Source organism: Poecilia formosa, unplaced genomic scaffold, assembly GCF_000485575.1.
Source record: "Poecilia formosa unplaced genomic scaffold, Poecilia_formosa-5.1.2 Scaffold730, whole genome shotgun sequence".
NCBI classification, from domain to species: domain Eukaryota; kingdom Metazoa; phylum Chordata; class Actinopteri; order Cyprinodontiformes; family Poeciliidae; genus Poecilia; species Poecilia formosa.
Genome location: NW_006800669.1, coordinates 115,594 through 127,070, shown reverse-complemented (window position 1 = coordinate 127,070; position 11,477 = coordinate 115,594). Strand labels below are relative to the sequence as shown.

The 11,477-nt window shown below is 45.2% G+C and overlaps 1 protein-coding gene and 2 long non-coding RNA genes across 4 annotated transcripts in view; all 3 read left to right on the top strand.

The window, feature by feature from the left end:
* Window positions 1–1,796: 1,796 nt before the first annotated feature.
* Window positions 1,797–7,108, top strand: LOC103131222 (TBC1 domain family member 9B). Of its 2 annotated transcripts, XM_007542813.2 has the most exons (13): window positions 1,797–1,961; window positions 2,100–2,302; window positions 2,382–2,464; window positions 3,289–3,418; window positions 3,509–3,607; window positions 3,676–3,744; window positions 3,815–4,055; window positions 4,140–4,205; window positions 5,489–5,557; window positions 5,750–5,803; window positions 5,871–5,915; window positions 5,991–6,082; window positions 6,153–7,108. In XM_007542813.2, exons 1-13 carry the CDS (start codon window positions 1,847–1,849, stop codon window positions 6,738–6,740), a joined length of 1,854 nt encoding a protein of 617 aa, XP_007542875.2. In that variant the 5' UTR covers window positions 1,797–1,846; the 3' UTR covers window positions 6,741–7,108. The 2 variants fall into 2 exon arrangements, with proteins under 2 accessions (XP_007542875.2, XP_016521972.1); XM_016666486.1 differs by lacking the exon at window positions 5,750–5,803.
* Window positions 7,109–7,627: 519 nt separating this feature from the next.
* On the top strand, window positions 7,628–8,693 carry LOC107834715 (uncharacterized). The gene is made up of 2 exons (XR_001660525.1): window positions 7,628–7,854; window positions 8,487–8,693. It is a non-coding gene; the product is annotated as an uncharacterized LOC107834715 (long non-coding RNA).
* Window positions 8,694–9,358: 665 nt separating this feature from the next.
* Window positions 9,359–11,477, top strand: part of LOC107834716 (uncharacterized) — a 20,146-nt gene continuing 18,027 nt past the window's right edge. Inside the window, exon 1 of the long non-coding RNA XR_001660526.1 lies at window positions 9,359–9,370. This is a non-coding gene — a long non-coding RNA (uncharacterized LOC107834716). The remainder of the gene's footprint in view (window positions 9,371–11,477) is intronic.

Sequence of the window (11,477 nt, the reverse complement as noted above, 5' to 3'; positions counted from 1 at the left end):
CAGGATCAGACCCAGAACCCGGGATCAGACCCAGAACCCGACCAGAACCCAGGATCAGACCCAGAACCCGACCCGAACCCAGGATCAGACCCAGAACCCGGGATCAGACCCAGAACCCGACCAGAACCCAGGATCAGACCCAGAACCCCACCAGCACCGAGGATCAGACCCACGACCCGGGATCAGGCCCAGAACCCGGGATCAGACCCAGAACCCGACCAGAACCCAGGTTCTGACCCAATGGACTCGATTGAAAGCCTCGTTTTGACATTAAAACTGTTTTAAACAGGATTAAAAGCTAAATGTTGGTTTTTCTCATCCGTCTGAGGAAACGTTGCTGTTTTAGTGAAGCTAGTTGAGCTAATAGGTTCATTAATAAACTGGATCTGATGAACCAGCTAACTAACTTTTATTCTACGTAATATTTTAAAGTTTAAAGTTATTGTACATATAAAAATATTGCAAATAATATATAAAGCTCTGAACAAACGTCAGAAATGATTTAAGAGAATAAATATAATTTATGATATTTAATATTTGAGGATTCAGGTAAAAACTAAACATGTTGAACTGAAACTGATTATTTTAAATTATCTTTAAAATGATAAACTGCAGTGATGTCAGAGACGTCTGACCACTTTGTTCAGTAACAGTAATCTATTCCAATCCAGTAATCAGACTACAGTTACTTATCGAAATCACTTTGCGTTACTATTTCCTGTAATTTAATTTTATTTCCTCTGCGCGTCTTGATTAGCGGCCGCCGTTTCTATGCGACAGAAACAAACGATGCAGGGAGGAGAGAGATGCTCATTTTGTTGCTGGAAAAACAGGAACTATTTAGAGTTTCTGTCGCCAAGTCCGATTTTCATAAGCGGCTTTGGGCTTGTTTTTTCTAAAGTCGCTTGCCGATTTAATGAGTCGCGGGTTGTGGTGCTTTGGGCTTGGAAATAAGCAGACTAAACCCCAGAATGTGTCTGACGTCCAGTGGGTTTTAGTCAGACTCTAATTATCCATCATTTCCCGGATGATCCGTCCCGCTGCATCTTGGTTAATGTCAATAATATATTACCTGTGAACGACGTCGAGCTTCGCGTTGCGCTCCAGAAAACATGGAGACTAATATGAACAGCGCCATAAACGTGAAAACAGCCACGAATGAACGAGTCCATAAAACGGCATTATAATTATTAATATGAAGATACGTGTCACAAATCTGTGCAGAAGAATATCTGAGCTGTGGAGCCGCAGGAGGAGCGCTGCGCTGCGACAGCAAACACAGGGCCGTAACGCAGAACCTGGAGGCCGGGGCAGGGAGGAGAAGGGGCCCTGAAATCCTACTAAGTTTAACAGATAATAGTGCAACACAGAAAAACAGGCTAAAATTACTAAAGTTGTTTTGGACTGTTGTAACCATTAAACAGGCCGCCCTTCAGTTCAACCTGACAAGTGGAGACACTTTGTTGATGCTACCATTATAAAATACCTTGGAATTAAGTATTGGCAAAGATCAATGTCATTTTCACAGTGTTGTTAGCAGCTGCTGAAAGTAACTAAAAAAGTTACTTTTCATGTAACTTAGTTACTTTCCAAATCAAGTAATCAGTAATTTAAGTTACTTTTTCAAGGAGTGATCAGTAATCCGATTAAATGCCATCACTATGTAGATGTATGCCTTGTGTAATCATGTTTGTAAATAATGTCTGTGTGAAGATGCATGTTTGTGTCTTTATGAAGTCTGATCTCTGGTTCAGGGTTTATTATTATTGTTTTCTGTGCTTAATGTTGATAATTTACCAAAACAAACTGAACTGAAACTTTGTCTCCTTGTCGCCCCCTGCAGGCCATGAACATCGTCACGTCCGTCCTGCTGCTGTACGGAACCGAGGAGGAGGCCTTCTGGCTGCTGGTGGCGCTGTGCGAGCGCATGCTGCCCGACTACTACAACACCCGGGTCGTAGGTCAGTGGTTGAGGTTCTGGATCCCAGTCTAGAACAGAACCATGGAGTGTGTTCTGGTACCCGGACTGGGACCTGCCACCCGGCGTAGTTGCTGGCGGCGTCCTCCAGGGGGCGGCGCCTGACGGTCTGTCCCCTCAGGAGCGCTGGTGGACCAGGGCGTGTTCGAGGAGCTGACCCGGGCCTTCCTGCCACCTCTCTATGACCACATGCAGGCGCTGGGCGTCATCACCACCATCAGCCTGTCCTGGTTCCTCACCCTCTTCCTGTCCGTCATGCCGTTCGACAGCGCCGTCCTGCTGGTCGACTGCTTCTTCTACGAAGGCATCAAGCTCATCTTCCAGGTACGGAGCCGCGTGGCGCCGACCGCTCGCCGCTTACCGGTCAGATGAACCCGTGACCTTCAACCTCGTCTGTCTGCAGGTGGCGCTGGCCGTCCTTCACGACAACATGGACGCCCTGCTGGTCTGCAGCGATGAGGGCGAGGCCATGACCATCCTGGGCAGGTGGGACCGCTTTATGTCTCATCAGACGATTTCCTGTTCATGCAACTTTAACGTAAAAAGTAAAATGAAGCAAAATTAGAAGCAGAGGACGGTTTGCAAGTCTCACAACGGTCATGGAAATTAGCAGAAGCTAAAGCTAACACTTTAAGCATTAGCATTAGCTTTTATTAATGTACTTGTTTTTGCGGTTTAGCATTAGCAGAGCTAAAATTCTTGTGTAGAGAATTAGTGATTAGTGAAGCTAAGTTTTTGATTAGCACCATGGCGGCCATATTGAAAAATGTCCATCAGAAAAAGGAAAGAAAAAAACAAGAAAAAATGAATGAATTCTACGGTTCAAAATATGTGAGCTATGATGTGACATCAAACACAATCACCTAATCGGTGATTTTAGATCAATAATTAATTTTCCATGATAACCCTGGCAGCCATCTTGAATTTTTCAATGGCTAACAGCATTTTTCACACAAATGAGTCAGTCCCTGTGCCAAGTCAGGGTCCAATATGGTCCTGATCCTGTCCGTACTGGATCCAGACCGAACTGGTCCTGGTCCATACTGGGTCCATACTGGGTCCAGTCTGTACTGGATCCAGACCGAACTGGTCCTGGTCCGTACTGGGTCCAGTCCGTACTGGTCCCAGACCATAGTAGTCCCAGTCCCAGTACTGACCGGTCCGTACTGGACCCAGTATGGTCCAGTCCATACTGGGTCCAGTCCGTGATGGGTCCAGACCGTACTGGTCCCGGTCCGTACTGGGTCCAGACCATACTGGGTCCAGTCCGTACTGGTCCCGGTCCAGTAGTAGACTCACCTGTCCTGCAGGTACCTGGATAACGTTGTGAACAAGCAGACGGTGGCTCCGCCCACTCCCCACTTGCACGCCCTGCTCACGAGTGGAGACGACCCTCCGCCGGAGATCGACGTCTTCGACCTCATCAAGGCATCCTATGAGGTCAGAGTGATGTCACTTCCTGCTAGCAGCATGGTGGTCACCTGGTCAGACTGGATCAAAGTCTCAGGTGGATCAAACTTCTCCTTGCAGAAGTTCGGCAGCCTGCGCTCTGATGTCATCGAGCAGATGCGTTTTAAGCAGAGGTTAAAGGTCATCCAGTCGCTGGAGGACACGGCGAAGAGGAGCGTGGTGGGTGTGTGTGGTCATTTTATGCCCACAGAGACGAAGTCTGTCCGTTCACAGGTGTGTCTCTGCAGGTGAGGGCGATGATGACCGAGCTGGCTTTCAGCATCGAGGAGCTGGAGGAGCTTTACTGTCTCTTTAAGGTCAGAGGTCGCCTGAGATTCTGTCCTCCTCAGCTCTTCTCGGTCTGACCCCTGCCTGTCTCTGTCCTAGTCCAAGCACATGACTAGCTGCTACTGGGGCTCCAGCAGCTCGGCGGCGCAGCGCCACGACCCCAGCCTGCCCTACCTGGAGCAGTACCGGATCGACCTGGTCCAGTTCGCCCAGCTCTTCTCGGCGCTGTCTCCCTGGGTCTGCGGAAGCCACACCCCCACGCTGTCGGCCCGGCTCTTCAGGCTGTTGGACCAGAACCAGGATGGGCTGGTCAACTTCAAAGAGTTCAGCACCGGCCTGAGTGAGTCGGCTCCAGACCGCAGACAGCCGGTTCCATCTGGGTCGGTTCTGTCTGGCCCGGTTTCACTGTGTTTGTGTTCTGCAGGTGGGATGTACCACGGCGACTTGACGGAGAAGCTGAAGCTGCTCTTCAAGCTCCACCTCCCACCAGGTATCAGCCCCCACCAGCTCACCTGATACTCGGGTTCTCTTCTGATCCAACCCAAGAGCACTGACCAGAACCAGAACTTTAACTGGAGGTTCCACCTGATGTCCCCAGATGTTCTGTTGGTGATCTCACACTGAGCATGCTCAGATGCCTCACACCAGAACTTTAGACCCGAAAACAATAATAATTTAAATAAAAAGGTAGCATTTCCCTTTAACTTTGACCTCTGACCTTTGACTGCAACCTTCTCTGGACCTGGGGTCAATAATTAATGTTCAGCTGGATTTTCATTCTGACTGCAGCAGAGTCCGCCGAGCTGTTTCGGGAACATGCAGGAAAGTTTCCGTCTTAACTTTGGTTTGATTGCAGATTGTTAACGTTCAGGAAACACATGGTTATGATTCCCATAAAGTTTTCATCTTGTTACATTTAGTATTCCATTAACCAGGCGTATGTAGACTGTTTTTCAGATTGAAATAACTGTTCTACTATGTTAGCATTTCGGCGCTAGCATGCTAGTTACCCCGCTAGCTTAGCAGCTAACTGCTAAACCGTAAGCGGTGATTCTAGCTGCTACAGAGGCACATCGACTCCAGCATGCTGGTTGTCCTAGACATAAATTAATATGAACTGTGTATAGTGTTCATGTTACAGGTTGCACCGCTCGTATTTAGCAGCTAAGAGGTAAACTGTTAGTGACTGCAGTGACCAGACACTTGCTGCTGCAGAGGCTTAAAATAATCAGTCAGAAATGAACACATTCAGGGAGGAAAAATGTCACTCGCAGATAAAATAACAGATTGTTCATGGCATAGGCATGATGAGTTTAATGTAGTACTGAGCCTAGTTCACTGTAAAACATTACATGTATTTATTATTTTGGGGCCATATCAATGTCTAGAGAGCAGTTCAGTGTTAATTATTATTGTGGAGTGGATTGGAAAATGAGAGGAAGAGGTGCGTATGTTTCTGGCTGAAGATGAAGACTAACTCATAAGCTGGCAGTCCTGTCGGAACCAGACCGGCCCGGTCCGGTTCGGAGCACAGCATGCCTCCCCTATCATCCTGTTGCTGACAGCCTGAGGACCAGTCTGGTTAAAGGAACTACCTGTTTTCCTTCATGTTTCCTTTTATTTTGTCCGTCTGCGGCTTTCTGGATGTAATATTTTAGAAGGAACCCCAGGCGGGTCTGTGGAGGTCCTGGAGACCCGACCCGAACGGTGACCCCAGAGGTCAGGCTGCAGGCTGACCCCTCCAGGTGTCTCACCTGTCTCTTTCTGTTCCAGCTCTGTGTGCTGAGGAGGCAGAGTCCGCTCTGGAGGCCACACACTTCTTTACTGAAGACAAACTACAAGGTACACACACACACACACACACACACACACACACACACACACACACACAGATGAAGAGGTACCTGTCCTACACCTGCTGCAGATTCTTTCGTCTCCTCTTTCTGCTGCCACTGAGCTCTGACTAACACCGACTCTTCCTCCTTCTAACCCTGTCCTCCTCTTCCTCCTCTTCTTCATCGTGTCTCCTTCCAGAATCTTCCTTCCTGTCTGATCTGGATTCTGTGCGGCAGCAGGAAGTGACATCAGGTTTGTTCTGGATTTTGAACCATGTTTATTAGCCTTCCTGACGATGACGAAGTTTTCACCTGAACAGGTGAAGAACCGAAGGACGGAGGAGAAGATGTTGAGGAGAAGAAAGGTAATGCCCCGCCTCCTCCTGACCAGTAATAGTATCAACACCTGATGTCTTTACCTGTGTTTACCTGCTTGTCAGAGGTGAAGGACTACAGGTACTACCTGAGGATGTGGGCTAAAGAGAAGGAGCCCAAGAGGGAAACCATCAAGGATTTGCCCAGGATGAACCAGGTGAGTCCAGGTGCTACTGAGCTCCCAGGTGAGGCCGTCCAGGTGTGTTTACCTGTGTACCTGTGAACAGGAGCAGTTCATCGAGCTGTGCAAGACGCTGTACAACATGTTCAGTGAGGAGCCGAGCGAGCAGCAGCTGTACCACGCCATCGCCACTGTGGCCAGCCTCCTGCTGCGTATTGGAGAGGTCGGCAAGAAGTTCGGCAACGGCGCCAAGAAGGTTGAGGCCCCGCCTCCTGCCCCGCCAGGGATGGAGGGGCCCGGCGAGGGAACCTCGACCGACGCCCAGGTGTGCCAGGCTCTGGCCGACGCCCAGCTGGAGCCGCCGGCGCTGCTGACATCTGACGAGGAGACGAAGGACGACACGTCGGTGTCTTCGTTCTCGGTGGTGAGCTCCAGCTCGCTGCAGTGTGAGGACATCGCCGACGACACGGTGCTGGTCAGCGGCGAGGAGAGGCGGGGAAGCACGTTGGATGCTGATTGGTCAATCACCTTTGAACAAGTGCTGGCCTCACTGTTGACAGAACCAGCGCTGGTCGAGTATTTTGAGAGGAAGATGGACATCCAAGCCAAAATGGCTGCCTGTAAGGTTCAGCGGGCCGTGGAGCGCCAGATAAGCTCCGCCTCCGACCACGAACTCAGCCAGCATTCCTCCTGACTCACCTGATCAGCTTGTTAGCTCACTACTCAATTCTTCCACCTCCTGATTGGTCACCTGCGTTTCCTGTGTCCATTTGAGTCTGATTGGATCATTGCTGATGATGTCACGTCTGACTCTGACTGATCAGTCACTGACTGAGCTATGACATCATCATGTGACTTCCTGTGGGTGTTTTACAGTAAAAGCTTGTGGGGGTCTATAAGGCTTTTACTGTGAAAGAGAAGCAGGAAGTGTTTATTGATCTCTGATTGGTTCCCCAGTCTGCTGCAGGTGAACAGGTGTATATACATCCTGTTTGTCACAAGACTGTTGATTTATGTCCTCGTTTTCATGAATTAAAAAAAAAAAAATGACTGAAAAAAAAAGAACAAGTTCAGTGTTCATTCAAGCTTTTATTTTGTAGCTGTTGTTTTTGTTCCCCGTTTACTTCCTGTCCAGAGTGACATCACAGTATTTTTATCTGTTTATCTGCCTGCTTTTAAATCTGTTGCATTAATCAATTATTGATCTGTTCAAATAAACCTGAAGAAAACCCGCTGCTGCTTCTTCTGTGGCGTTTATGTTGAAAATGTGAGCACAGAGGGAGTGCAGCGCCCTCTAGGGGGCGTACCTGTGTTTGTAACATGCAGTCAGCAGAAGGTACAAATATGGAGTTAGATTTGTTTCACTATTATAAAAAAAAAAATCATGTCAAACAAAAAAAGTAGTATTCAATCAAAAAAAGTTCAACCAAAAAAATCTTAACTATTTAATCATAAAAATATTTTTTTACGAAACAAAAAAATATTTAGTTTTTTTTTTCTTTTTTTTTTGTTGAAATCACTCATTTTAGTTTGAAACTTTTATTTTTTGCATATTTGGTTGACAGCCTAAGTTTTTGGTTGAGTCTAATTTTTTTTAAGCTCCTGTTTTTTGGTTGAACTCGTTTTCCTGCTTATCCAACTTTATTTGCTTTGGGGAAGCTTAAATGAACATCCGGGGCGGGGCTTAAGGACGAGCGATGTAAGACGTGTTCCGATTGGTTAGCGCTGACTAAAGCGGATGACTCCCTGAGATCTCAGAACTCCGTCCCGAACTGCAGGGCTTCGGTGACGGGACACAGAATGTGATGGTAAGTAATCTTCACAAAATTACTCCGTTTAGCAGCTTCTAAAGTGTCCACCCTGTTTCAAAGAAGAAATCTTACTCAACTTATGACGACAGTCACATATTTTGTCTGCCGCGATCCCCGGTAGCATATTGTGCTAGCTAATGTTAGCACTAGGTAAAGTTCATAAACTAGGCTTGTGTAATATTCGCCTGTCTTTATGTTGAATTCATTAACCAGCGCACCTCTGTCGAGTGGCATTAAGCGTGGAAAATACCAAATATATCTGGAGGAAATATCTGTTAAAAACTGTTGTGTAATCCTCCGTGTGTGTGTGTGTATTAACTAGCATTGAAGCTAAAGTTAATCTGCACCACAAGTCAAGTGACTGTGCAGATGATTTATTTACCAAGCACATAATCAGTGTTGTCGATGAGGGGAGGCAGTGTAACTCTTAAATATATACATTTTCTTCCAGATGTAAAATGTAAAATTAAGCTGGTAGGTCACAGGGAGGATATTCACATAATTTCTGTTTATTATTATTTGGTGTGTGTGTGTCCTGTACTTAGTTTTATTCCGAATTAGATGTAATATGCCTTTTGCTGTGTTATGATATTAAATTAATTTGGTGTTCTCCTAACTCCCCATCCTAGTATGACCAGCAGAGTGCAGCTGAAGCAGGACAGGCTTGTAGGTCTTACTGATTCCTCCAGCTGCTAGAGACGATCAGAGCATGAGGATGGAGAGACCAGCAAGTGTTGAGTCAGAGAAGGTCAGGTAGGGAAGGAAGTGTTGCTTTTAGGGGCCGGGTGTGTTTGGCTAAATATATTTCTCCAAGTCAGTTTATTTATTGGTTTTAAGGTTAGAAAGTTATGATTCATCCAAGTCTTAATCTCCTCCAGGCAGGACATTTGTGCAGTAAGTGAAGGTGAAGTAGAAGATGATCCCGTTCTAATGTAAAGTTGTAAATCGTCCACATAACAGTGAAATGTAATGTTATGTTGATTAATGATTTCACCTTAAGGCAGCATGTAAAGAGAAAAAAGCATCGGCCCTAGAACTGACCCCTGAGGGACACCACACTAACGGCCTGGGACTTGGATTTGCCAAGACAGATACAATTCAGCCTATCAGAAACCAATCCAGGACAGATTCACAGAGAATGACTTCCGCATGAAGACGATGTAGGAGAATGTTTTGGTCCACAGTGTAAAATGATCTCAGTGAGATCAAGGAGGACAAGAACGGAGGTGCAGCCAGTATCAGCAGCCATGAGAGCATCATTAGTAACTATTAGCAGGGCGGTCTCAGTTCTATGAGCAAGATGGAAACCAGACTGAAATTTGTCACACAGAGAATTTCTTTGAAGGTGGTGCTGGAGTTGGGCAGCAACTGCCTTTTCCAGCACTTTAGGAAGAAAAGGAAGATGAGAGATAGGACGATAATTGGAAAAGGAATCAGGAGCCAAAGTGGGTTTTTTTAGAAGGGGTTTAATGATGGCAGTTTTAAGAGACAAAGGGACATAGCCGGTGTAACAGTTATGGGCTTAGCAGCTAACTGCGGCTACAAGAGCAGCATCAGAAGATGGTTCTTCAAGGAGCCTGAGGTGTGAATGAAGACACGAAGCAATGGTTTTAGTTTTGGTGTATATTTTAGTGATTTGGGGAAAAAAACAACAGACAATTACAAATGCACAATGTGAGACAAATTAACTCAAAATAAATCAATTCCAAGATCATAAAGTTCTTGTCCTTTTAGCTCGCCATCATTAGATCCAGTAGATCAGTGTTTCTCAACCTTTTTTGGGCCAGCGCCCCCCAGCCCTTATCCAGGTCCCTCACCGCCCCCCACCAAAAACATTTGCAGGCTACTTTGCACTGCCCATTATTTTATCATTATTACTATCACTATTGTAGATGTTTTGATTTTTATGCTTGTTTCTGTATTTATCATCAAAAATAATTTCCCAGAGAACAAAAAAGCCATGGGAATAGAAATTATTTTCACAGGTGTCCACGAAAAATGCAATGAACATTCAAGTTAAAATCGGTAGGCCTAACAGCAGCCAATCAGAGTGGAAAAAATATTCTTATTCTGTGCCATTTTCTAGTTGTTAAATATTCCACAAAATGACCAGATAAAAGATGTTCAACATGCCAGTTTAAACTTTGAACTATTTGCAAAACGACTGAGCTCTGCAACATTAAAACATGGATAGAACTGTAACTACATTAATCTTAGCTCTTCTTCTCTTCAGTGTTTCTGTCAGTTTCTGGTGGTGCAGCTCTGTGCTGCCTTCAGGAGAATGGGACATCAGAGTATCATCCATAAATTTCACCCACATGGCATTTACTGTGCAAACCAGAGCTTTCAGTGGAAAAACTAAAGTTTCAGGTCCTTAATGCCATACAAATATGAGACAGAAACACTGATTATTTCTTTATATAGCCCTGTCTGTTGATTTATAGATTAATAGTTTTACTGGAGAGAAATTACAAAGAACAAATCTGGTTCTTAATCAAATCTAATTAAAAACATAAATAAGTGATCAGTTATTTACTGTTATGATCTGCAAGATATATTTATTCTCAGTACTAGATGTGGTCTCAACAAACCCATGGCACTTCAACCATATTATTTTACTTTTTATCTGGAAATAGTGTCTGTTTATTCTTGCCATACAGTCCTCTGTATTAATTATTGCTCTAAAGGTCTTGCCATACCAGTTTATTCCTCTGTATTTACTTTAGTTTCTTAGTTTATTCTTGTATTTTGTTATTCATTCATTTCCATTTAGTTTCCTTTGATTATTATCCTCTCTTGGTTTATTTCTATGTCCACTTTAGTCTCTTTCCTGTTGCTACATTTATTTTATCATTTATTGACCATCGTTAATCTTCACTCATCACCTGCTGCGCCTCCTAATCATCATGTTTCACATCATGTGTTGATTTTTCACTGTTCAGCGTCGGATTCTCTGTTTTTATGCCATAATTCACATCTAGTTCGTCGCTCCGTTTTATGTCCGACTTCTCCAGTTTCAGAGTTTTGCTCAATGTGCCGTCGTTTTTTTTTTTTAACCCTCTATGGTGCAGGGCGGTCGGGAAGCGTGTCGATGGGGAAAAGGCAGACTGACATAAACCTTTTAAAACAACAGAAACAATTTCTGATTCTGATTATTGAAATTTAAAAGTGCTGTGTTGTTCTATCACCCCAGTTTCATACCGGACCAGTTACAGCTCCGGTGTTATCGCTATAAAATGAACGCTCTCTATCGAGGTGTCACCATGGAGGGATTTCTTTATTTAATTGGTTCATTTTTCAGAGGGATACACAGTGAGGGTATCATGATTTTAGCTACCAGTAGCAGGAACGGAGCTGCGCCAAGAAGCTAACAGAAGCTAACAAACACTGAATAGAAGAAGAGCTGCCATGTATATTGTTGCAGCAAAGCATGATTTAATGTTACACAATACAGTTTTACCAAGTTGCTCAAAGTCTAAACTGGCATTGTTGTGCATTTAAAGTGTAAAGTTTACCTTCGAGCAAACGCCCCCAAAAGGCATCCCGCCCCCCCCCTTTGTAAAAATGTCCACCAGCGCCCCCTGCCGTCCTCTGAACGCCCCCTGGGGGCGGTACCGCCC

Coding starts and splice junctions, on each gene's coding strand:
- LOC103131222 (XM_007542813.2), top strand. CDS start 1,847: ATGAACATCGTCACGTCCGTCCTGCTGCTGTACGGAACCGAGGAGGAG. Junction 1,962..2,099: donor CTACAACACCCGGGTCGTAG/GTCAGTGGTTGA, acceptor CTGTCCCCTCAG/GAGCGCTGGTGGACCAGGGC. Junction 2,303..2,381: donor GCATCAAGCTCATCTTCCAG/GTACGGAGCCGC, acceptor GTCTGTCTGCAG/GTGGCGCTGGCCGTCCTTCA.